Source organism: Pelodiscus sinensis, chromosome 13, assembly GCF_052426305.1.
Source record: "Pelodiscus sinensis isolate ZL-2025 chromosome 13, ASM5242630v1, whole genome shotgun sequence".
NCBI lineage: Eukaryota > Metazoa > Chordata > Testudines > Trionychidae > Pelodiscus > Pelodiscus sinensis.
In genome coordinates this window covers 12461319-12488578 of record NC_143064.1, presented here as the reverse complement: position 1 = coordinate 12488578, position 27260 = coordinate 12461319, and the positions used below count along the sequence as shown (strand labels likewise).

General features: G+C 45.3%; 1 protein-coding gene across 8 annotated transcripts in view; it reads right to left on the bottom strand.

The window, feature by feature from the left end:
* The window catches only part of ATP11C (ATPase phospholipid transporting 11C (ATP11C blood group)), a 146456-nt gene that overhangs the window by 72210 nt on the left and 46986 nt on the right, over positions 1–27260 (bottom strand). For 3 of the 8 annotated variants that reach the window (XM_075941063.2, XM_075941064.2, XM_075941065.2), the window contains exons 1-3: positions 24999–26238; positions 6639–6758; positions 601–690 (exon numbers count right to left, since the gene is read on the bottom strand). In XM_075941063.2, the coding sequence (XP_075797178.1) occupies positions 601–690; positions 6639–6758; positions 24999–25046 (258 nt within the window). In that variant the 5' untranslated portion in view covers positions 25047–26238. Of the gene's footprint in view, positions 1–600; positions 691–6638; positions 6759–18086; positions 18815–24998; positions 26240–27260 lie in introns of those variants that run through there. The other 5 variants (XM_075941061.2, XM_075941062.2, XM_089781817.1 and 2 more) reach the window with 4 other exon arrangements.

Here is a 27260-nt window from a genome sequence, read left to right as displayed (position 1 = left end):
TGGCCCTGGAAATGGTATTATGCATGCATCTGCACAAGACATTACATAGCTACAGGCTGAACTTCCATTAACCAGGACTCCCTGGTCCAGCCAGACGACAGACATCACAGGACCACTGAGTGGAAGGCTGGCGGCTCGGCTCCTTGCAGCTGGGCTGCTACGTACAACCCAGTGGAACTTCCCACCACGTCCAGGAGCCCAGCACGTCCTGGGAGCGCTGCAGCAGGGCTCCCAGGAACTTGCTGTGCAGGAAGCTGGACTGCCTGGCTTAACAGGGAAAGGTGGGAGAAGGGGACGGAAGGGCAGTGGGACTGGCAGGAGAGGAAGGTGTCCAGGAGGCTGGTCCAGGACTGGGGGGCCGGTAGCAGGGGGGCCAGATATGACCTCCCCTGGCCCAGAGAAATCCCTTATCTGAGACTGGTCAGATCCCAAGGGTGCCGGACCAGGGAGGCCCAACTTATGCTAATAAAAAGTTTTTACAAGTACCAATAAAGAGCCAGTTTTGAGTCTCAATCCTTTATGAAGCTGTGTTTCAAACTCTGACCAATCTATTTAAACAACAGTCACTTCTGCATCATTTCTACTGAAAAGTGCCCTTACCTGCACGAGGAAAATGATCAGGAAATAAAAGTTGGCAATTCTTCTGAACTGCTCAAAAAGATTCTTCGGGAGAAAATTCCAAACCGTGTACTGTGGGGAGAAAGAGAACCGAGAGATAAGCTGCACAAATAATATCAGCGCACAATTTTGCACAATGTCAACAGTACCAAAGATTAAGAATGGTCACGAGGCTGCATGTATCCAGAGTTAAAGAAAGGGCATTTATGTTTAGAAGTTTCCTAAGAAATAAAATGTCATTAAAAAAAAAAAAAGTCAAGTAGTTATATTGGACAGATGTATCCCTGGTATCATTTCAGTGACCTTGTGCCCAGGATACATTTGGCCTAAAGGTGTTAATTCCCCTATAACTCAACCCCTGCAGAAACCTACAATAGCATTAAGCAACGCTAATGGCATATGATTGGTGTATTTTTAGTGTGTTTAACTTGGTAGTTGAAACAAAATACAGGACTATGTAGCACTTTAAAGACTAACAAGATGGTTTATTAGATGATGAGCTTTCGTGGGCCAGACCCACTTCCTCAGATCAAAAACTTGGTAGTATTAGGGATGTAAAATTTTGATTATTTGGCTAATCGAATAGTCGATGCAATTTGCATTGACTAGTCGATTAGTCGATAAGGGCGCTTCCGCCTTTGAAGTGTAGCAACAGCTGTTCCTACTCTTCAAAAGCAAAAGCGCTGAGGGGAGCATGGGGCCAGTGGGGAACTCAAGCTGGAGATTAGGGAGGGAGGTGCTTATCTGGGGCATCTCCCATGTGTGGGTGGCATGGGGAAGAGGTGGCTCCTAGTGGCCCACGCTCACCTGCGGACACCACCCCTGCAGCTTTAATGGGCAGCAATTATCGGCCAGTGGGAGTGGAAGGAGCGGAGCCTCCAGGTGAAGGCAGCACAGTCACGTGGCTCCAGCTGGGGTGGGGTGGGGGGGGTGGGGGGGGCGGGTAAGTAGCACATGGATCCATTCTCCCCTCTCTGCTAGGAAGGGTGGGGGCCCAGAACACAGGGGCTTTACAGGCTGAAGCCCCTAAAGCCACTTTCTTAATCTGGCCCTGCTGCCACGGCCACAGGAGACGCACCCCCAGCTCCAGAGGCAAGCTGCCATGGTCAGGGGGAGAGAAGAGCTCCTCCAGCTCTAGGAGGGAGCTGCCGTGGCCCCTGAGCTCCTGCATGAGGCTTATCGTGGCCAAGAAGCTTAGAGGGAATCCTTACGAAAGGCTGAAGAAAACAACTCCTGTTTGCCTCTCAATATTCAGCATAGTGAACACAGGGTGTGGGGCTGAGGGCAGGCTGCTGCAAGTAGCACTGAGGCGGATGTTCTAGGCAGCACCACCTCCCAGAGGGGACAGGCTGCTGTGATTCCACCGGTCTGCTGGTCTGTCTAAATTATTCTGGGGCCTACTTTGGCCCCTGCAGAAGTGGGAGGCCACAAAGACGCATTATAACTCCAAGGAGGGGCTGTCTGAGGCCTCCCACTGTACGTTGGTGGGGAAACTTTACATCAAGGTATGTCAAGTCCAGCTACATAATTAAGGTAGCTGGAGTTGTATGCCTTGATTCAACCTTCCCTTTTAGTGTAGGCCTGGCCTCAGAAGGGGTTTGACTCCTGAGGCACTGCACTTCTCTTTCCACATGCCCGAGCACTGCTAACTGTGCAATGAAGTTGAAAATATCCACCTTCCTTTTCTGCCCCCTTCCCCTGCAGTAAATCCATTTTTTTCTCTACTTTTCACTAGTGGGCCTGTGTACCTTGCAGATGGAAACAGAAACTGTTTATCAAGTCAGCACAGCACTCGCTTTTCCAGTTTTACTGGGACACATGATCAAGAGTCCAAATACCTGTCAAGAGTCTCACTAGGTTAATCGAAGGATGGGGGGATGTCAGAGGGGTGGTTTTCTAATATTAGCTGACACTCCTGCTTTACAAGTGAGGTTATTCCTATTACTGCCATGCTTCACCCAACCACCGTTATAATTCTAGCATGATAACAAGCCCAAGGTGACTCTGTGCTGTGCATTGGACAGTGGGCATCTGAACTTTCACATTTCGTACAATAGCATCAGCGGTATCTGATGGAAAGCAGCCATCATGTATCAAGCAACACTGAAGCAGGCGGAGATTGGGGAAGAGAAGATTATCAATGCTGCAAGTTTGTCAGAGCTGGAAGGCAATGCTGGGCACCAGAGTTCTCTGTAAACTGAGCATGTGGGTGACCGCCCAAGAGAGAGTCAGGTGCCACTCAACGGATTAGCAGGGTGCCCACAGCCAGCAGCATGTGTTTATCGCAGGAGCAGCCCTAGACGAGCTGCCGGCAACTGGCGCCCTAGGCGAAGCGTGCGATCGGCGCCCCCGCCTCCAAAGCCCTCAATGGCCGTTTATCTTGGCGCCCTAGGCGACCGCCCAGTTCGCCTGTATTGATAGGCCGCCACTGTGTTTATGTTGGTGGTGCACATATGCATATGACTTGGTGCACACAAAATTTATTCCACACGTAGATGGGAAAAAAAGAGAGGGAACTTTGCTGGGCAACATTTAGATGTCGTCCGTCCAGCTGTGCAATTTTGCTCCTGGGCATGAGCATAAGAACTGCACGTCCTGGAATTTAAACTAGTCTCAGTTTCAATCCCTAGCCCATGTGACAGACTACGGTCTAGAGATTTATCCCTCGCTAGTTTGCTGAAGACATGCAATAGTGTTGCATCCTGAAACCCTCCCCCATAGAAGTGGGCCTATTTAAAAAAATGTCTATTCATGTGCTTAAGGGCTGTCAGATACAATTCATTGTAAAAAAAAAAATCTAGGGTTACTGGAGCCAGTTAGCTTTGTCCTAAGCAATAAAAAGTTCCAATACTATCGTACAGTGGCCCTCAAACTAAAGCTACCAGGGTATAGTCTCGCTCCATTGACCACAGCAACTAAAAGGGTTCCTCAGTGATGTCCACTTTGAACCTCTCTAGTCTGGCACTTTCTGGCCCAACAACATCCATGGTCCAGCATGATTTTAGTTAGCTGCCTGTCCACTTATCATAGATGTGGCCGAGTTTCCCTTATCCCATAAAGTTTGTTTATAGCCACCAGTCCTGGCTCTCAGAGTTCTGTGCTGTTGTGCAGCTCTAAATTACCCCTAAATGTCTTCTAAGAGCCCGGTAAGCAGTGGAAGTGTTGGTAATGCTGCTAGACAATATTGGCCTCCCATGGTCCAGCAAATTCTCTGGTTCAGCACCGATCAGGTACAGAAAGTGCTGGGCTAGAGAGGTTCAAGCTGTATCTTTAAGTCCTCTTTATGCAGCTGACTTAGCAAGCTTGAAGATATGGCCCCTGATTTTCTGAACTTCAGTAAATGACACACTGATAAGCAATATCACTCCGTTATCCTTCTTTTAACTGCACATTTTAAATTTTGGCGTTCTTCAGAGACATAAATTGGAATATTGTCTGGATTTTAATGTTTCAAAAACAAAAAAAAACAATTACTCCCAACTTGAGACAAAAAAAACCAAAATAAACAAATGAGGAAGGTTAGGGGAAAGAATGCAAAAATATCAGTGGGATTCACACCTGTAAATAGCTTTTAATGCTGCATGTCATACATCAAAAGGAAACACCCAAATGATGAACTGTTCTCACTGATGTTGAAGATTACTTTAAATAATCTTGAGCCTGCATGCTCTTGCTTTTTGCTCTTTAAAAAATCAAAAATAAATATCAATTGCATACATGTTTGTGATTGGAACACTGCCTTGTTACTTTGCTTGTAATTTGGTTTCTCACTTTTTGGGGGGGCTGAGAAAGGGAGAAGGCCACTGATCATTTATTTTGGAAAAAAATAATGACATGAACTTTAAAAGCAAGTTTAAGAAACAACATAGATGATCTTTCTGTGTTCTTTGAAATAAATTACTTCTCTCAGAGTCATACTGACATCATTAATGATGTTTGGGCACAGATAATAAGCACAGAATAAAAGACCCATGATGAAGATATTAGCTTCACTTTAAACACTGGGGGATGGGGAAGGGAGAGAAAGTTGGGGTGGAAGGGAAAGAAGGGAAGGAAAGTCCATTTTACCCAATATACAAAAGGACAAAATTCATAGGGAAACAATTTTTTAAAAAAAAATCAGTGAAGTTTAACACAAGCTTAGTATTTTAAAAATAATCCAATTAGTCACTAAAGAAACAAATAAAAATAAAGAAAATATTCCCCAAGAACACAATCCTGCAGATATAATGCCAAAGTCAAACAGAGTTTTACCTAGATCAGCATGCAGGAACTGGTCCCCAGCATAAAATCAGTTCAAGTGCTGATGCAGATAGCAAAAGGACATGAGTAGCAGGAACATGAATTTTTGGAGCAGAAAAAGAAATATGCCAACTGTAACCTTTAAATCATATTTACTGTATGACTAAAGTTTGTGACTATACATTGGGCAACCCTCAAACCATTGGGCTACGTCTACACTGGCCCCTTTTTCGGAAGGGGCATGCTAATTTTGAAAGTGGGAATAGGGAAATCCGCGGGGGATTTAAATATCCCCCGCGGATTAAAATAAACATGTCCGCCGCTTTTTTCCCGGCTTGGGGAAAAGCCGGAAAAAAAGCGTCTAGACTGGCCCGATCCTCCGGAATAAAGCCCTATTCCGGAGGATCTCTTATTCCTACTTCAAAGTAGGAATAAGAGATCCTCCGGAATAGGGCTTTATTCCGGAGGATCGGGCCAGTCTAGACGCTTTTTTTCTGGCTTTTCCCCAAGGAATAAGAGATCCTCCGGAATAGGGCTTTATTCCGGAGGATCGGGCCAGTCTAAACGCTTTTTTTCCGGCTTTTCCCCAAGCCGGGAAAAAAGCGGCGGACATGTTTATTTAAATCCGCGGGGGATATTTAAATCCCCCACGGATTTCCCTATTCCCACTTTCAAAATTAGCATGCCCCTTCCGAAAAAGGGGCCAGTGTAGACGTAGGCTTGTAGTAACAAGTTAAATATATTCTCACCCAACTAGCTTAACAACAGTTGGGGCCAGTTGTCCGACACTGTATTTCAATTTTCCTAGTCTTTTGAAATAGCTTGATAGATGTCAAGTAAAATAAGATCAACCAGAAAGAATATAAGTGTCGTTGCATTGTGTTCAGAATAAACAAGTGCTATATTTATAGAATACTGCAAGCTTTCCTCTTTATCCAACGGAAAGGCCAACAGTTAAAATACACACTGTACTAAGTTATTTTTGTCCTACTTGAAAAGAAAAAAAAAATCTAGAAACAGGATTGTTATCTGTCCATTTTTAAATAACCAAACAATTCCCAAACCTAAAACCTCAGAAGCCAAGAACCACCACAGATATATTACTGTCTTGCATTTACATTTTCACCCTGCAAACAATGGAAACCCAGAAAACGCTGATTCAAGTATTACTTGAAGGGCCTCAAATTTAGTCAATGCAGAGGTAGAACTCACACGTCCACTCACTCGATAGCTATTAATAAGAAAGTGTATATACAAACCACTGGTTTGGTACAAAATGAGCTTCCAAGCTACATTCAGATTGCATCAGGCAGATCATAAATTAGACTCAAAAGGACATATTATAATATGCCCATGTGTTATTAACAAATGTGACCATATTTGATTCTAACACCATTTGCAAATCTCTCATGAACCCCAGAGAAGCATTTTGTGCAAAGTTTCCAGAGTAGACTGAAACATAACATTTCATCTCCAACCTCTGAATACAGGGATTTGGAGAGAAAAGTCTTTCTAACACAAAGATTTTAGACTATTAGATTAACAGTCTTGTTTATTACAGCTCCTATCGCACAGCAAAGGGAGAGCTAAACACTGGAAACATTTCTTTGTGCGAAGAGGATTTTAACTACTCAAGTACAGATTTCTGAGTTTTTAAATTTCAGGAAGCCATGAGCGAGGATGAAATAGAATAAGGCTGAGGAACATAAAGAGAAGAAATGTCCAAGCTTTCCAGTTGATTAAACACCAGAGTTTATGGATTAACAAAACCAACTTACCTTGGATGAGACAATTCTGTTATCACAGAATTTCTGTTCCACGTAAGCATCTGTTTCTGAAACAGGGCGGTGGCCAACAAACACGGTGCGGGTACCCACTCGTTTCTCCTCCCCAGCACACTACCAGAAACAACATGGAAAAGCAAGTTAAGGCCCAGGCTCGCTAGTTCACACACTTCCACATGTGTCCAGATAAAAAGTTCCACAATCTTCTCACTGGGATGGTTCCCTCACAAACTTTCTAAACTTCCATTCTCCAGGGCTAGCCTGTTAATGTTGAAAGGAATGAATGCAGTGCAGATGTGATTATATTCATGGTCTTATTATCTTAGGCTATGTCTAGACTACAGAGTATCTGGTATCCCGGGAAAACTCTGCCACATTCAGGGAATGTGTCTGCTCTTGACATTTTTGCAGAAGAGCAGACATACTCTTTCGGAAGCCCTGTCTTCCTTGTTCCACAAGGAAGAAGGGCTCTTCCGAAAGAGGAGGTTTTTCTGAAATTTGGCCCAGTGTAGATGGGCCAAATTTCGGAAAAGCCTCTTCCGACAAAACTACTGGAAAAAGGAGCGCAATTTGCGTACCTTTTTCCGATAGAAAGCGGCAGTCTAGACATAGCTTTACATAAGGGGTCATTATTACCTTTCCAAATACCATAAGACCACATTTATACCTTTGTTGGCCTTTCCTGGTCCATTGTGAAGTTAAATCATCTTTTATTGAACCAACTTCTATTAAAAACAACAAGTAGTCCTGTGGCACTTTAGAGACTAACAAAAAAATATACACGGGGCTCTTTCACCAACAGAAGTTGGTCCAATAAAAGATATTACCTCAGCCACCTTGTCTCTATTCTGGAACCAACATGACTACAATAATAACATTACAAATAAGATAGGCAAGAAAACAAAGTTTTCTTCTACAGCTGGGCATTTCTATTCATGGCTGCTATCTTTCAAGTGGAAACATTCCAATCTGCTTGAGTTGCCTTAAATTGCTACTAAGAAGAAATCTTTCCACTTTCTGCTTCATGAGGAGGGAAATACACTCGGAGGATTTTGTCAGTCATTGTCCAGGGCTTCCAAATGAGTGCTATTTTGACCTTCTGGTCTATGAACATATTTGCACCAATATTGAAATCTCTTCTGGTCTGTGGCTGAACAATTTCTAATTTCTATTTTCTGTTTCCTTTGTAGGCTTCACGTGTTCTGCCAAAGTATTACTGCATGAATATTTTTTAAAAATTCTTCTTAAGGCTTGTCTATAGAAACACTTAGTTTGCAATAAGATTGGACAGAAATCTACTCGACACACTAAGCACCTGTGTGGAGTCTGCAGATGGGCACTAAATGTCCCCCACTGCCTTTCATCTATCCAGGGTAGAAGCATCTGCAGTGAGCCAAAAAGGCAAATGCTAGCTATGTTATTACAGTGTCCACAAATTAGCTGTTTTTCTTCTCATTTAAGCATTCAGGTGCTCAAGAACATTTCAGCGGGGTGGCGAGCACAGGCAGACCCACATAAAAGGGACTCCACCATTACAAAAGGGACGTTTTTGTTAAGGAGATTTTCAGGAAGCAACGCTGATCCTAAATAAAGTCTCAACAGACAAAAAATATGGTTTGCAGTCCTTGGGAGTGGAAACCATTTTGGCAAACAAGGGGAATGACTGCATCCCAGTTCTCATAGTCTCCATATGCTAGCAAACAAGGATGAGAAAGGTTAACTGGCAACTGCCGGGGGGCGGCTCCAGCCACACAGGGGACCCGCGGCTGCTCGTCAGCAGCAGCCCCTGTCCGCAGCAGCCCCTGTCCGCAATGGGCCTGAGTGCCCTACAGGCAGGGCTTGCTCCAGGGTCTGGAACAGCTTCTGTCCATGGAGAGCCTGACCCATTGTGGACAGGGACTGCTCCACGGGGGCTGGGAGTTCCCAACCTGGATCCGGCTTAGTCGATTAACCAGTTATACTTTAGCATACCCAGTTAAACGTTAGGTTAATCAGTTAACCAGACTTTTACTTCTCTGTTGGCAAGGAGGCCAACACCGATCAGCTGGACATGGGAGGGCCAACCCAACTGGTATTAACCTTCCCACTAGTCCCAACATACAAGGGGTTTCTCTTAAAGTCAGAGCGCCTGGTGTTATGTGATTAAAGGGAAGCTGAGAGAAAGCGAGTTTCTAGCCATCACATTTTCAAAGGCAAGTTTGATCATGCGGAACCCTAGAGGCTCAAAACCCAGTTCATGTTCAGAATCAATTTTTTTGAAAATGGAGGAGTTCGGAACCAATTGTGATTTTTAAGGCCTGACTCATGCTATTTCAATATTTGGTGTTTCCACACTTCCCTTCACAGTTCTCTCAGTTCCCTCTCTCGTCATCCCACGTGTTTCCTGTCCAGTTGCACTTCTCTCCCTCCAAGCCGTTCCAACTGAAGCAGGTTTTCCTTTACTGCTCTTTGTGCTTATCTCCTCTTGAGCACAGCATGTCCACAGACCGGCCCACCTGAATGTGGAAAGACCATTCTGCTCCCAGTACAAGTGCAGGAAATTTCTACTATAAAGGAGCACAGCTCAGGCAGTCATCTGGAAACCACGGATGTAATAGTGTGTCCCCGTATAAACGGTTAACCAATGAGACTCATCAGTTAACTTTCATGGTTATACACAGCCCCCTGGGAAGGGGGCAGGTGGGAGCTGGTGCTTGGGGGGAGCTGGCTTTTAAGCACTGGCTTCCACGGAGCTGCCCGCCTCTGGCAGTAGCACGGGGGAGGAAGGAAGAAAGCAGGCAGCTTAAAAGTTCCAGCTCTTGCCTCCCTTCCTCGCTTAGTGCCGCTGCCTCTGATATAGAGGCAGCAGCACAGGGGATAACGTACAGGTGGCTCCACAGGAGCTGGTATGTGCAGGTAGCCAGCTTAAAAGCTGGCTTCTCACATGCACTGGCTCCCAGAGCCGCCTCTCCCTGTCGCCTGTCCACCTTTCTTGCCCCACCCCGCGTAAATGTGTATCCACTGAAAATATCAGCGGGTACACGTTTACCAAAATAAACACATTTTAACATCCCTACTAGAAACACTCCCAAGTTATCCTGGTTTAATGCAGATAATTGTGGGAGTCATGCAATCCTATAGTAGCAGGTTAGAGCCCTACATCAACACTAGGCTCAAAGAAGGTAGACTGTTTAAAAAAAAAAAAAAAGATGGAATGAGATGCCACAAATGAATTATAATCCACTCTCCCACCTCAATAAAAGGCCCACTCCCAGATAGCGTTCCTTGGAAAGAGAACAACAGGAAGGGGGTATTTATAAACATATCAGAGACACAGGTCAAACATGGAAAGAATTTCTGTCCTAATTAAAACAGACCGGTTACATTTTCTCCCTCCTTCCTCCGCTCATGCTCCCACTCTCACATTCTCCTACCAAAAAAACAAAGAAAACTCTGGTGAAAAATATTTTGATCTGGAAGCACAAATAATACCTCCTAATTACAAATCCCCACACATTTCTGGCAGGCTGACCCAGAGGTTGCAGCAGGTTTAAATTTCAGGTCTGACAGGACGGTGTGATTAAAGAAGCAGGGTTACTGCTCTGTACAAAGTAGCCCTCTGTTCCTTTTATGATGCTTTAGATCTTAAAAACATCGATCAAGAATAAGGATATAAGGACCAATTTCCTATAAGGTGCAGGCCTTTTCACTCCTAAAATCCAGAGTTAGGCACCTCAACACAAGTGGGTTGAATATCAGAAGTCCTGAGCAACACAAATTCCGATGAAGTCTAATTATTATTATGAATCATTTGCAATATAGTTGTTCTCCAAGTCCCCAGACATGATTGGGGCCCCTCTGCATAAGAGTTACATAAACCCAGAGGAAGACACAAGCTTTTCTCTGAAGTTCTTACAGCAGGGGTGGGCAATACAAAAAACAGTGGCCCACCAAGGTTGGTCCCTGGCAGGCCACGGCCACTATATTTACCTGCCCTCGGCAGGTATCGGGCAATCGCAGCTGTCGTTGCCACAGATTGCTATTTGCGGCCAACAGGAACAATGGAAAGTGTAATAGACCTATAGCTTCCCGCTGCTCCCATTGGCCGTAAATGGTGATCGGTGGCCAACAAGAGCTGCCATCACCTGATACCTGCAGAGAAGCAGGTAAATACAGAAGTGGGAGCCCGCTAGGGATTACCCCTGCAGACCGGATCCAGCCTACGGGCCAGAATTTGCCCATTCCTGTCTTACAGTTTTATTTTCAGATGTCTAATGTGCCTGTGACAGACCCAGCGGGGTCCGCACTGATCTGGGGGGGGGTGGCCCTCCCGGCCCGGGGAGCGCCGGCCAGTGGCGTGAACGGCTGGAGTAGCCCCGGCCGAGCCGAGACCCGGCGTAGGGGAGTGCGCATAGTCCCGCGGCAAGGGGGCGGGGCCAGATGCAGCCGTGCCGGGTGGGCTGGGCATCCGAGGAGCATTCCGGCCGGCCGGAGCCGCGCGGAGTGGGAGGCAGAGCTCAAAACCCCGGCCAGCATGCAACGGGGCGTGTGGACGCCGGGGGGGGGGGGGGGGGGCTGGCCCACACGGCGTCTCTGCCCGGGCCGCTTGAAAAGCGGCCGAGCGAAACAGCTAGGGGCGGCTCAGGGAGGAGCCGCTGAACACCCCACAGGAGGATGAGCATCCCGCCCCACTGAAGGGGAAGAAGAGTGGCGCTGGAGCCCCCAGGACACTGGCCGGACGGGGCCAACAGCTCGGGCGTGGTAAGTGTCCCGGGCGGATACCCAGGCGGGGCGGCGGAGCGCGGGGCGTGGAAGAAGCCCGGGGCAGAGTGCTTCTGGCGCCCGTGGGCAGGCGAGTTTTGGGGAGCGTCCCCGCTTGTTGTGGATGGAACACGCTAGGTGTCTCCCACTTAGGGCCCCGGGCTGGGACCCGGTGGAGAGGGCAGGCCCGGGTCCCCCATGCCCCCTTTTCCCCGCAGCCTTAGCCTACCCGACTTCCCCAGTAAGCCGCAACCGCTGGGAGCCGGGTGACCTTGATCACAATCCGAACGCTTGTTACTGCCCCCACCCCCCCCCCCGGAGGACCTTTCCTAGGAACAGGCCCCCGGAATCCTTACCCGACGGGACCCCCCAGACCCTTAACAGGGACGGGGCCGTGAGTCCGCCGAACCCCGGCGCCGACCCGGCAAAGGGTGATCGCACTCATGAGTTCCTCCCCAGGGAGCAGGACCCTGGGACAAAAGGGTATCAGACTTAGACGGTGGGTCCGCTGAACCCCCCTGTCCCTCCGGGAGGGGGCGCTTGCACCCAGTAAAGCCCCATTTGTCTCCTGGTGAGAATAGCATGAAGACACAGCCAAACTTATTGCGATTTCTTATTCTGAAATATTTGTGCATAAATGGATCTTCCTACCAAAATGCTTTTAGATTCCCAGTGCTTTACATCTGCTGCTAGAAGGAAAAGTCAGGGGGCTATCTATAACTAAGGCAATGTCTATACTTACTGCTGGATAGGCACTCCAGAGATCGATCTTCCAGCTTTCTATTTAGTGGGTCTAGTAAAGACCCACTAAATCGAATGCTAAGGGCACTCCCCCTGGTGCCAATACTCCTATGCTTCACAAGGACTAAGGGAAATCAAGGGGAGCATTTCTCCCATCAACATCCCACTGCAGGGATGGTGCTAAAGTTCAAACCAAAGTACTTCAACTCCAGCTACGTAATTAACATAACTGGAGTTGCGTATCTAGAGTCAAACTTCCAGGCAAGTGTAGATGTGGCCTCAGTGATCATTTTCTTAGGGTTCATACACACATGGAAGTTAATCCAGAATAAACTATGTGAATTTAAACAGCTCCACATGTGGATGCTCTTATTCTGGAAGAGTTTAGTGTAATCTACTTTGAAAATGTATTAAACTAAACCAGAAAAGGGCACTCTGATTTCAGAATAGGAGCATACACAGAGAGCTATTCTAGAATAGCTATTGTGGTCAATTTCCCAGTTTAGAGTCTCGCATTATCTTTAATTTACTCAGTGTTTTACGTTCTTGGGAGAATATGCAATTACATCAAAGTCTTTTTAATGCAATGAAGAATGTGTTAAAGATAGTGTATAGAACAGGCAAGGAACCTGGATGTTTATTTAGTGTGAAAAATGCCATTACTTGCAATAGCTTTTATATGTTAAATCCTAACCAATTATAAATTACCTTGAGTCCATTAAATAGCAGGTAAAGTGGTTTTACAATTTTCTTATTTAATATTTGACAGCTAGATTGATACCTTATTGTCAATACTGATATACGCTGAGTATCAGATTGCATGATGAGGAAGAAAGCAGTAACCGACAGTCCTCACAAATTCTTGCTCTGCACTGGGGAAGCACTGGGGCCTAGTCTACACTACAGTGGAAGGGCAAAATAAGATATGCAACTCCAGCTACGTAAATTGCGTAGCTGGAATCGATGTATCTTACACTGCATTTCTGCACTGTCCACACGGCAGGAAGCTAACAGGAGTGAATGCTTCCATCAGCTTCCCTTACTCCTCGTGAGGAGCAGGAAATCCGGTGCCAACAGGAGTGCCTTCTGAGTTCGATTTAGCGGGAAGATCGACCACGGTAGCGTCAATCTTCCACGTAGTGTAGACGTGCCCTGGGTGTGCAGTGTAGTGTTGGGCTGACACATTGGAAGTGGCTTCTCATGCTAACTGACATCCCCATGCAAGCTTCCTGGCAGATTAAAAATGACTATTTTAAAACAAAAACCACAACAATTACTCAGTGCGGGTCTCCTCCTTTCTAAATTCCATCAGGCGCATACGTTTTTTCCATTCACTGACCACACCACTCTGAGCAACTCATATATGTCTGACCTTGAGACTTCTGTTCTCAGAAACAATAAGGAGAGCTTGCAGCATCTTTCTTGATACTTAATGCATTTTAAAAGAGGTGGGAAAATGCCACTATGCTCTGAAAAGCAACGTTTTCTTTAAAGCTGCTATTCTAAAATAAAATAATCTAAAAGAGCAGGAAGTAGCAGCAAGGTGTAAGCTAGGGCAGTTCTAACAGACCCCAAGATCAGTTTTCTACTCCCAACAGTCTGACCAATTGAAATTAAGTTGTAGATTTGCCCAATGACTGATGTGCCTACCAAGGTTCTAACACAGGAGGGATTTTCCTCTGTGTGCAGAATGCTTGTTTGACCCTGACACAGTTTCAGGTGGAATGCACCTGTATTCCCCCTCTGGAATCTCCCAAGGGCACCCACTTCTGGCTCTGAGCCATCACGTTTCTTGGTGGGAAAGCTGCATCTCTCTCTCCAGCCTGAGATTTTACACCTCAGTACCTTACACTGCAATACCCCCAGCAAGGCAGTAGGGACATAATGTCCCATTTAATTAGTTAACCAGTGAACCAATTAAACAGGGACGGGTGGGGGCTGCTCCAGATGGGCTGGAGCTCCCGTGACTGCAGCCAGCAGGCCCACGGTGGGCCTGACAGAGCTGGAGCAGCTCCCAGACCACGGCAGGGGGGGGCGTCTCTACCTCCCCACCAGTTTACTGGTTAAACATTCACCTCTCTACAAGGCAGTCTGCCTATAGGCCAGCACCTGCACGTTGCTATGGGCTACAAGTAAAGTACTGGCAGCCGTTGCAAGTTACCACATAGCTACTTCCAAGCAAGCACCTTTATTTTTAAGGCAAAAGTCTTATGGAAAAAATACCTTAAAAGCAATGAAAGTTCGTCCACCCATGCGAAAATCTAACCAGATGTCACCCATTGGTCTTATTGGGCCCTGGTAGGCCAAAGTCTTTTCCAACCCTTCCACAAGCAGGTCCTGCCCATTCGCTGGCTCAGAAAGCAGACTGAGTCACTTTAAATCCAAGCTTTTTATATCAAAAGCCTTTTGTCTGTTGGTTTTGGGGGCGAGGGGAAAAGGGGGGGGAGAGAGTCTGAACCAGTCTATGCAAGTCTCCCCAGAACATGGTGTCTCTCTGGAGGTGTTTACAACTTAAGCTACTGGTTCTCAACCAGCAGTTTGCATACCCGTAGGGGTGGGAAGAGTTCATCTGGATATGCCTTGTTATACAACAGGCTACATAAAAAGCACTAACAAAGTCAGTACAAACTAAAATTTCATACAGTGACATGTTTATATTGCTCTATGTATATGCACTGAAATGTAAGTACAAATATTTATATTCCCATTGATTTATTTTATAATTACATGGTAAGGAATTGTTCACTGAGGGTATGTCTAGACTGCATCCCTCTGTCAGCAGAGGGATGCAGGTTAGGCAGGTCGACATTGCAAATGAGGCAGGGATTTAATTATCCTGTGCCTAATTTGCATTAAAATGGTCACTGCGTTTTGCCGACTCAGCACTGTCTGCAAAAAGCGGCAGCCTAGAGGAGAATCTGTTGAGAAAGAAAGCCTTTTTCGACAGATCCTGTAAACCTCCTTGTAGGAGGCATCAGGGATCTGTCAAAAAAGGCTTTCTTTCTCGACAGATCCCCCTCTAGACTGTCGCTTTTTGCCGACAAAGTGCTGAGTAGGCAAACGCAGTGGCCATTTTTATGCAAATTAGGCACAGCATATTTAAATCCCTGCCTCATTTGCAATGTCGACCTGCCTAATCTGCATCCCTCTGCCGATAGAGGGATGCAGTTTAGACATACCCTAATAGTATACTGTGATAGTTTTATATTTTTATGTCTGATTTTGTAAGCAAGTTGTTTTAAGTGAGGTGAAACCTGGGAGTACTCAAGACCGGTCGGACTCCAATGAGGGGTACAGTAGTCTGGAAGGGTTGAGAACCACTGACCTAAGTGATTCACCTTCATCACTTCCCACCATTTTATTTATTGAAGGAGTTGTGATAAGCCCTATGGTGCAGGCTACTTTTGTATATAAAATCCCTGGCTCACAGGGATTGATACACTTAGTCCAATATGTTCCCCTAAAGATACTGCATTTGGCTACAATACCTGTCACAGGTTTACCACTTTATCATAGAAAAGTAAGGACATTCACAAGTGTCGATTGGACACAAAAGGTCTTCTCAGATTTTGCTGAATTTTCCAGACTCAAGATTTCAAATCAATAGAGAAACATTTCCAATTTTTTCTTGAAGATATTCACAGTCAGAAAGGCTAATATAGCACTACTAAGAGATACCATACAAGTTGCTCTCATTCTTTGTTTATGTTGCCTTGAAACCTCAACCCAACAATGCAATATGTTGGGCCCGTGTCAAAGATCCCACAAATGCGCTCCAGGCTGACATAGCAAGAATGCAAAGCCAGAGTGCGGTAATGTTCCATTCAACTCCAAAGCCCCTGCTGCAGGAATTTGGTGTTAAACCACACACCAAATTCCAGGCTCCAAAAAGGCACTTGGAAAACTCAGGCTAGATTAGCGGTGCCCAGCATTCGCGATGATCTGAGGAAAGCTTCTGGGATTAAAGACTGTTAGGCAAGATAGTCAGAAGATGGAACCCCATGTTTTGGATGCTCTTAATCTCCATATTATTCAATCCAGACACATAATGGATCACTTGATAGATTGCCCTGCTCTGGTCATTCCCTTGGAAGCATCTGGTACTGTCCCACTATTAAAATGACGAGATACAGGACTAGATGGACGATTGGTCTGACTCTTTATGGCTGTTCTTATTTAATGTAAAAGCCAGCTCCATGCACACGGAGCAGTATGGGTGAACTATGGCAGGGAGAGAAGCAATCCCTCTTTCTCTCCCCCCTCCCATTATTCCTCAAGTAGGGAGTTTTACCTGGAGTTGCTTGGGTCCTTAACACAATTGAGTTTTTTTTTTTAATAAAAGGAAAAAGTACGTGCTTTATTTAAATGAATGAATTTTTTTTTCCAAAAACAGTGTTATTTTGATTAAGTTAATTTTTATTTCGGATGTCTTAAAGTAAGAGCTTATTAAATTTTTTGGTTTAATCTTTTTAGTAATTTTTTAAAAATGGGAATTCCATCTGGATTTTTTCCTTCATCCCTATACATTATTTGCTACATTATTACGAAAAAAGGCTACAGTCAATTTGATTTCCAATAATATTGTCTTTAGTTTTCAAACCTTAAGCATTGAGTTAGCTGTGCCAAAAAAGCATCACACCAAATTTCTGTTTTAGCTCTTTTTTGTTGGGTCTTATGAGAAGCAATCCCATTTTCAGGAACATCCCATTTTCCTGGCACAACTAAGACCTGACCTTGTTTTAAGTTATGATAAGAGGAAGCTACATACCAAAATTGGTGGCCCTACCTCTTACCATTTAGGAAGAGTTCTTGATAAAACAGACTCTCTAAATATATAGTAGATGGAGCCTTTCCATCTTCTGAACTATACAGGCAGTCCCCGGGTTACGTACTAGGGACTGTAGGTTTGTTCTTAAGTTGAATTTGTATGTAAGTCGGAACTGGTACATATTGTAGGGGAAACTCTAGCCAAACATTTCTCCAGAGCTCAGTTTTATTCTCCCACACCTCACTTCCCTCAGTCCTTTATTCTCAAGCTGAGGTGTCTGCTGAGAAAAGCCGCTCCGCATCTCCCTGGTCTGCTGGGGAGGGGCGTAGCTTCGCGTCTCCCTGGTCTGCTGGGGGGAAGCAGCTAGTGCGGGGTTGCCTCACCCCGTTTGTAAGTAGGGATCCGATGTAAGTCGGATCCATGTAACCCGGGGACTGCCTGTACATAGGATCTGGGGAAGACCAGGATGCATCTGAAGAAGTGGGTTATGCCTATGAAAGCTCATGATACTCTTTATATATTTTTGTTAGTCTCTTCGGTGCTACTGGTCCATTTTTTAAAAAGTTTTTTAGTTACAGACTAACACCGCTACCCCTCTGAGAGATTCACTTTGAAAGTCTCTTGCTTAGCTCCTCAATTTCCCCACCCCATATGAACAGAGGGGAACATTTCACCCTACCCATATCGCCTTACTTGTACCTGGATCGGCAGGAGTTCAGAAAGGTGGGTTTTCACACGGGCGGAAGTGCCCAGGCACCTCTGCCGGAATGCAGATTACATGATCAAGATGAACTAAAAACACAAGCTGCCGTTCTGTGAAAAAAAGAGCTGTGCAAAAGTTCTCTGAAAATACCCCAGGCAGCACACAAGCACCAAACCTGGATTCAGAGCTCCAAGTGCCTTTACAGAATAACCAATAAAGAGCCTTCAGATGTGCCAAAGCAAGTGACTGCAGCTAGTCTCTCTACAATTATACAACACATTCTGTCCTCAAGTACAACACCAAATAGCTACTGTGAGTGTCACATGCAATGCAGCACAGTCACCTCTGTGGCTGTCAGACCCTCTTGACTACGGAGCAGAAGCAAGACAGTTAGACCAGGAAATAAAGAATATTGTATTGAAACCAGACAAGAAAGGAAGACCACAGGCAAGTCTGTTGTACTGACGAGGCAACAGCAAGCGTCACAAACCTGAGATCCAGGAGCAAAAGGCAAATCCATTCACACAATGCCTGCTAAACGGGAAGAATGCTGGAGATTAGGAAGCAAGCATCAAGCCGGCAATCCCTTTTAAGGCTCTGAGAGGCAGGGACTGAAGCCAAATATGGGTTTGCTAGCATGTAATTTATGCCATCATGTGCCAACAGTGTGCTTCTGCTATGTATATTGGACAGACTTCTCAGACACTTCGCAAAAGAATTAATGTCCACAAATCAGACATCTTCACAAGGAAAAACCAGTTGCTTTTCATTTCAGCTTACCTGGGCATAGTTTTAATGAACTTACTACATGCATCTTGCTTCAAAGAGACTTTAACACCAGATTACAGAGGGAAACTTCAGAACTTTCTTTCATGCTTAAATTTGAAACTTAACGAATGGACCTTAACAAAGATGCTAATTACCTTAACCATTACAAAGATAGCTTCCACTTATCACCCCTGATTAGCCATTCATTGACTCAAATAGCTATTCCCTCCATCTCTCCCCCTCACCCCACCTTCTGTTCTAAATCTGATTTGTCAGTTTAATAATGTGTTCACTTTTTTCATTGTATTCCTTTGGTATATATGGTCATGCCAATTCTCTTCCAGAATATGATATTAGGAAGTGGGTCTGGCCCATGAAAGCTCATCACCTATTAAACCATCTTGTTAGTCTTTAAAGTGCTAGATAGTTTTTCCTTTTGTTTTAGCAAGATCAGACTAACACGGCTACCTCTCTATCACTATTAGTTCAAGAGGAGAATTGAAAGCCGCCTCTCTTCTCATGTGCTGCTAGAAGTGCACTCAGGAACTCTAACCAGGATGTTGCAAATTTCCCCATTCAGAAAAAGAAACAAAGGGAAGAAAAGGAAAACTCTGACAAACTTTTATGAAACAGACAAGGATCACTTCGTAAGCATATTTCTTCTTCCAAGCAAGGAAGGGTTTACACAGTATTGAATCTTTCAATTCCCTTTTTACTTTTCCTCCTCTCCCGCACCCCACCCCACGACTAACCTGCTGCACCCCAGAGATCTGGGCAGAGAATGCCACAAGGAAGAGAAGCTCTCCCATTATTCAGTCGAACTAGCTTTCTCTCCCCTGCCTGGCTTGTCCTGCCTTTACCGCTGTCTGGTGATCTTAGAATCATAGAACACTAGAACTGGAAGGGACCCCAAGAGATCATCAAGTCCAGTCCCCTGCCCTCATGGCAGGACCAAGCACCTTACCTTAACCATTACAAAGATAGCAAAGATAGCTTCCACTTATCACCCCTGATTAGCCATTCATTGACTCAAATAGCTATTCCCTCCATCTCTCCCCCTCACCCCACCATCCCTGATAGATGTCTATCTGACCTGCTCTTAAATATCTCCAGTGATGGAGATTCCACAACCTCTCTAGGCAATTTATTCCAGTGTTTAACCACCCTGACAGTTAGGAAATTTTTCCTAATGTCCAACCTAAACCTCCCTTGCTGCAGTTTAAGCCGGTCGCTTCTTGTCCTATCATCAGAGATCAAGGAGAACAATAATTTTTCCCTCCTCCTTGTAATACCCTGTTAGGTACTTGAAAACTACTATCATGTCCCCTGATAGCAGTTTCTATCTTCTGCACTAGAAACTCACTATCCATTCCAAGAAATTCCAAGGTACCTGCCACTATAATATGTCAACACCTATTAGGAAACACACAAAGTTGGACAACCCCCTACAAATTACTCCAGTTTTCCCGTTAACAAATAAGCCAATACACGTGCAAAATTTCCACTTATTTGTTCAGTTTGCTGTGTATCTGGAAGCTTTTATTTTGACAACAGCACTAAATAATTCATCATTTCACAAACCACATTAACAGGTTACTAACAGGCTCGGAAGGCATAAGGAGACCTCAGCTAGTGTTCGCAGCGATTTAAAAGCAGAGGCTGCTGTTTGTATGCGACAGTGATAAAGTGTGTATATTAGCAGAGAGCGAGGATATAGGGATTTCTCTGCTGTATTTAATCAAGATTTAGATTTTGCTACAAAAACTACAACTAAAATAGATTGCTTAGCTATGACTCAAGTGTAGGTCTCATTGTCTGGTGGATCTGGCTGCTTTTTCCACATGTGAAAGCCTAGTACAAGCATGGGAGTTACTATAAGAAATGCCATAGCTTCTCCTGGCACAAGTCTCCTGGCACAAGTCTCCTCCACAGAGGAAATGAATCACGCCATTAGGTTTTTCCATAGGCTGCATTATCACTCTCCTCTGTAAAGTGGCTGGGTGTTTGCAGGAGAGGTCAGGGAACAAAACGCCCCCAAATATGTATTTGTTTCCAGATTTTGTTTGCACAGGAAAACAGTGGCAAATCAAAAGTATTTTGGTCTACACAGTATGGGAAGCCCTGATCAGGCGACGTTGGGGGAGATGGAGACTTACATGCATTCCCTCGTTGCCTTCTGGTAACACCTACCCAGCAGGGAGGGCACACAGAGGTAGTGCTAATGCATGGACACTAGGAGAATCAGAAGACACTGGCTGTGCAGATGCACTGGACCTCCACACAAGGGTTCCAGCAATCTGTGGGTAACCAAGATCTATGGACTCTTACTACTGACCACGGGGAAAAGAATGTCTTAGCACTCTTACCATACACATACACAACATGGTAGGTCTGAAATTACACCAGCCTCCCCCTCTGGTTATTACAATGACATTAAGACAGTTCTTGCCTCTGTACCAAGGATTGGAAATCTGCTCCGTACGTCTACGCTACAGGACAAAGTAGAATTAAGCTACGGAACTTCAGCTATGTTAACTGTGTAGCTGAAGTCAAAGTAGCTTAACTCGGGTTTTGGTGATGTCTACACTGCAGGAAGTTGAAGGAAGAACACTCTTCCTTCGACTTCCCTTACTCCTCGTGAAAGCAGGGTTACCAGTATTGACCGGAGTGCCCCTCTCACTTCAAATTTAGCTGTCTTAACTAGACTGCTAATTGGAACCCTGGAAGATCGACAGCAGAAGCTTCAATCTTCCTCCGCAGTGTACTCTTACGCAGAATGTTATGGTGCATATGCTGACTTGCAGTGTCTTATCCAGCCATTAGATGTCACCACTTACTGTAGAGCATGTTCGAAAGAGGATATTGCGCCTGGTAAACAAGAAAGACGGAACTGTAACTCAAACTATGTGAAAGTGCAAACAATTTGAGCTATACAGTTGTAGCCACTTTCTACAATCAACACCTCCTGTTAAAGCAGAGCAGTGCTTCCATAGAGCAAGACACAGTGTGGCTCTGTGAAGTCGCCAAAGCACCTCCCTTGAGGAGAAAACTTACGGGAAACTCTGAGCTCACACGAACAGGGTTTAATTCACTCACAAGGTTTCCTGCAAAAAGGGGCAATCTGGTCCTAAAATAATGAGATAACAGAAGGACCAGATATATGTGCAAGATGGGGGTGAAGATACAAAAAGGAAAAGAAACTGGCAAAGAAGTTCAGTCATTTAAATCTCAATCTAACAACATTATGGCTGTGTTGTGTCTACACTGGCATGAATTTCCGGAACTGCTTAAAACGAAATACTATTCAGTTTTCAGTTTTTCCGGAAAAGGAGCGTCTACATTGGCAGGCTGCTTTTCCGGAAAAGTCCTTTTTCCGGAAAAGCGTCTGTGGCCAATGTAGACGCGCTTTTCCAGAAAAGAGCCCTGATCGCCATTTTCGCGATCGGGGCTTTTTTCCGGAAAAGACTACTGGGCTGTCTACACTGGCCCTTTTCTGGAACAGTGTTCCGGAATAAGGACTTATGCCCGAGCGGGAGCAGAATAGTTTTTCCGGAATAGCGGCTGATTTTGTACAGTAGAGCATCGTTGCTTTTCCGGAAATTCAAGAGCCAATGTAGACAGCTTGCAGCTTATTCCGGAAAAGCGGCTGATTTTCCAGAATAAGTGGCCTAGTGTAGACACAGCCAAGATGTTCCCCTCACCACCACAAAGCAACAGCCACAGTGCACAAGTACAGGCCAATGCAGGAAAAGGTCAGACACGAAACCAAAAGCTTAGAACCTATTTCAGCTGTGCCCAAACAATTATCCCGTCTTTTAAGCCTATCAATCAATTTGGAGATCTTATGCTCTGCGCATAGACAGGCTAATCAACTCTCAAACTTGGAATCCAAACTACAATTAAAATTCAAAAGGATTCCTTTTAAAAACATCCACCTAGGAAACTGTATTTTAAGCACTTGCCGCTCTCCATTTGATATTTTACAGACATGAAAGTGCTGAAGCTCTTCCGCTCCTTTGTTAATCGGCCCTTCAAAATCTACTCCAGGAAAGGCACTTTTTCAAAGCCATGCACAACAGCCAGGTACTGTATACAATTCCCCTCACTCAACAATGTGATTTTTTTGCCTAGCTCCCACACTGTTTTGAGTATGTAATACCTAGCTGTATATATGTAATAACACCAGAGCACTATTGCTACAACATATCACAGTTCCTATCATGCACAAATTCAGGATATTAAGAGGCAGGTAATTGACTAATAGTATAGTCGATATAATTTGTATCAACAACATGATAGGTCAATAAGGGAAGGTGCTCTAAACCAGCTCACATTGGTACAGGAGCTACCCTCGCTGTGGCTCTGTAGTTTAAATGTAGTAGGAACTGGGCAGCGGGGGTAGGTCCCCAACAGGCGTGAGCAAAGACAGAGTTGAGATCACTGAGGCTCTTCATGGAAGCCTCCTCTATCCCCTCCACTGCTGCCTCTGATAGAGGCAGCAGCATGGAGTGGGAGGGGCCAGGCGGCACTGCAGAGACGGTGTTGGGGGGAGCTGGGTTTTAAGCCGGCTCCCCCCAGCATCCCAGCTCCTGCTCCACTCCTCCCCATTGCTGGCTCTGTGTCAGAGGCAGCAAGGGGCAGGGGGAGGGCGGTGCGAGTTGTACTCATATCCCTAGTACAAATACAGAGAAGCATTTTAAAACATCTCTCCCCCATTCTTAAACGTCACTAGACTATTTTAAAAAAGAGTTATTGCTGTTTTCCAAGTGTCTTCTTTTGCTGTAAGTTACAGGTCAGCAGGAAGGAACTGGAAATAATGGATTTACTATACAAAGTAACCAGTACAGAGTTCCAACCACATGTCTCCTTTGGTAAGCCTTTGAGAGAAGGACATGCACACAGCAAAATGTCAGGTCTATGATTTTTTTTCAAATCCTTTGAGGGTTTGGGGTTTCGTTCTCTGGCATAAGACAAAGGGTCAAGTGTGGCTGCTGATGACGGAGATAACACATGTAACAAATGAAAGATGTCGGCCAGTTGAGGCACTCAACGGGGGTACAGGAGTTCTAGGTTCAGTCCCCAGGTCTGCTACAGACTTCCTGTGTGACTCTAGACAACCCACTTAATCTTTCTGTGCTTTAGTTTCCCACGCCTGTGAAATGGGGGGGAAGGGGAACTAAAACTTCCTTTCTTCAACCTTTCCACTGCCTTATCTTTTTAGGCCTTTTTTAGGGTTACCAGATGGCTTCAAAAAAATATCGGACACACTTGATCTTAGATTGGGGGGGAGGGAGCGGGACTGGCTGGGGGCAGGGGGAGAAGTCGGGGGGAACGGGGCTGGTTGAGGGGGAAGCGGGGGGAGGGGGGAGATAATCAGCTAGCGGGGAGCAGGACTGACCCAGGCGCACACAGATCCCAGGGTTCTGCCCGTCCTGCGCATGGTCCCGGCGAAGCACAAGCAAGTGCTGCCCCAGGGATTCCCTCCTGTCTTGGGCCCGCCCCTGCCCCCCTCACATAGTTGTGTACCGCCTGGCTGGTAGACACGCTCACGCAGCATGAGTGTGTCTACCAGCCAGGCAGTTCGGAACTATGTACTGATACTCCTAATAATAATAAAACTTACCTAACTGGAAAATACCAGACATTTTATATGTCCAGTATTTTCTCATTTTGTATCCCAGACAGAACCCTCAAATACCGGACTGTCCGGTTCAAAACCAGACACCTGGCAACCCTAACCTTTTTAGACCCCTCTGCCCTGAATAGTAAGTACTAGGGGGGTTAAAATGAGTGTAATTTGCTAACTGTGTAGCCACTGAAAATTTTAGCAGTTACATGGTTACACATAGGGCGGCAGCCAGATCCCTCGGAGCTGCTGTGCCTCAGGAGCCGGCTTTTAAGCCTGCTCCCCATGGATAGCGGCTTCCACCCACCGCCCCATGCTGCTGCCTCTGAATCAGAGGCAGCAGCGCAGGTTGGCAGACAGCTCCATGTGCACTGGACCAGAAACCGCATGTAGCTGTGTAGTGGTTTGGGTAACCAATCAGCTCATGCCACCACAAGAATATACAACAACCAAACTTATCGAAACAACGTCTACGTTCACTTCAGCTGTCATCTCTCTCCACAAGTTTATCACAGGCAGCTATCCTAGAAAAGGATCTCTGGGGGAAAAAACCCCAGACATTTTAGAAAGTGAAATCTGCTGAAAAACTGGAGAAAAATACAAAGCTTTTTCCAGCTGAAGAGAGTCATAGTTTACTCTAAATACACCTGAAAGGCGTCGGAAAGAGCATGTCAAGTTATTCAACTCAGATATTCTAGTAAAAGAAAACTAATCCCCTCTGTATTGCTCCATTTGCCAAACTGAAGCAGGCAGGAAAAAACTGATTTACCTTTAAACACATACACTTCAGTGGTAATTTTCAAAAGTCAGCTAATCTATAGCAAACTGAACTGCCCTTCTAAGTCAGTTGTATTGCCACACCATTGCATTTTTATCATAATGTCTGTCTCAGTTTTTTACATGACTGTTTGTCACAAGTTACTTTTCACAGAAGTGGCATTTTAATTAATACTTGCAACACTTCTACAAAATATTTACTAATTAAATAACTACACAGACCATTCTTACCCACATAGACCTTAATATTAGCCATTCCCGGTTTATAGAGAACTCCATAGTTGTGAAATCAATCTAGCTTCAACATCAAAGAGGCATTTGATACAATGTGAAAATCCAGAGAAGCAAAATATTGGTTTAAAAAACCAGCAAAATCGAAAAGAAAACAATGTCTACACAAAAGCTGATCAAAGATCAGTGTGATATAAAATGGAGCACATTCAGCTAAACAAATGCTTTCCTAGAGAAAGGGTCATTTATCTGGTGAAATAGGGACAAGCTGGGAAATTGTTCACTTTCATTGGCGGGGTTTGGTAGCAGACTCAAATTGGAAGGCTGAAGTCCAGTGCTGTAGCAAATCAAAACTGGGAGTTTTAAACAAATATCCTTTCACCTATATTCAAGCTCCTGAGCGTCACATAATTTCAGCCAGAAAAATACAGCCAAGGTTGCAACAAATTGTTAACACTTAACGCAAAGAGGATTATACAGCATCAGCTTGTTTTAACACGAGGGAATGGGGAGGGAACACACCAAATCGGAACTAGCTATCGGATTATCTAGTATCTAGTTATCATCATAAACCACCATAATAAATAGATCAATAAGATACAGCAGATCAAACAATAGCAGGGAAAATATATTTCCTTACCCAAGACAGAGAATAATGAGGAGTTTTTTACATGGCCTTTATAGCAAAATATATCTCAATATTGTGCTAACAAAATCTATGAGCCTGTTTCCATTTGCCTTCAAACCACCTAACACTGAGGTTTACTTGATAGATTTTGACAGAGTCAGTGTCATTCTCAATTCCTGAAGCCCTTACTGCCCTCAGTGTATAAAACCCTTAAAGTCTGACGGCCCAGGCTTATCGGGAAGGGATGCTCACTTCTGCTAGGGCATGAAACTCACTCCCGCACTGTAAACAGTCGTTTATAGTCCGCCCAGGCAGATATGATCAGGCAGGCAGGAACTACCACGGTATGGCCACGAAAGCAGTTTGCAATGAGTGTTGCATAGTTCATACGTCAACTGGAGCAAGTTTTGTGTCGCCTCCTCCGTCCAACCCTGACAACCTCTGGCCTATGATTCTGAGGCGATCCACTTTCCTTACGATGTATTCTTGACTCGACCTTTGGGAGTAGCTGACAAGCCACTCACATAGGACAGGAGATCGCTGGGGCTTTGGTGGGTTCTGCCAGTGAGCAAGGGATATCAGGAAGGGAAACTAGCCCCAAGAGGAAGAGGAAGAGGAAGAGGAAGAGGAAGAGGAAGAGGAAGAGGAAGAGGAAGAGGAAGAGGAAGAGGAAGAGTGGGACATTATGTCTTATCTTTTTGAGGGAGGCTCATGAAGAGGGTGGATCTACTGGGGCGTAAACAAGAAAAATTCAGGACAAGGGGGAAAGGATTGGAAAAAACTGTAACTTTTGCCATCAGGTCTTGAGTGCCACTCATGAACTGCTCCACAGTGCTTTGAGGGTTATGTTTAGCACCCCCTACCCAAAACAAGGGGCTTAAAATCCTTAGCCAACTTCATCCCTGGAGTAACAACCAGGAATGAATGTGGCCCATAGTCCCCATGCTCATCCATCCTCATCCTCATCCCGGCCTTTCCCCAAGTGTTCTCCAAAGGGGGATGCTGCTGTCACACCCCTCAGCTGAATGGATGCACAGGTGAGTCCTTACTTCTTGGGATGTCTGCGTAGACCGGGGTGGGCAATAAGCAGCCCAGACACAGTTCACCAGAGTTAGCCCTGGCAGGTCATCAGCACTTTATTAACCTGCATATCTGCAGATACGGCCGCTTGCAGCTCCCATTGGCTGCAGATCGCCGTTCCCAGCCAATGGAAGCTGCAGGAAGCAGCACAGACCGGGACAATAGTTCCCGTAGCTCCCAGTGGCTAAGAACAATGATCCGCAGCCAACGGGAGCTACAAGCGGCCGGATCTGAAGATGTGCAGGCTAATCAAGTACTGATGACCTGCCAGGGGCTAACTCTGGTGAACTGGACCATAACTGCAGACACGCATGTAAATAAATAAAGCTCCGGTGACCCACCGAGGAACCGCCTCTGACTTATTATCTACCCCTGGCATAGGTTCTCATTCTCCTGTGGTAGTCAGAACCCACTAGGAATGTAAAATCCCATGTAATTAGTTAATCAGTTAAACATGATGGTTAACTGGTTAACCGATTAAACAGGGAGGTGGGGGGAGAGGGCTGGACTGGAGAACCCCTGTCCACAGTGTGCCCAGGCCAGGCCCACAGAGG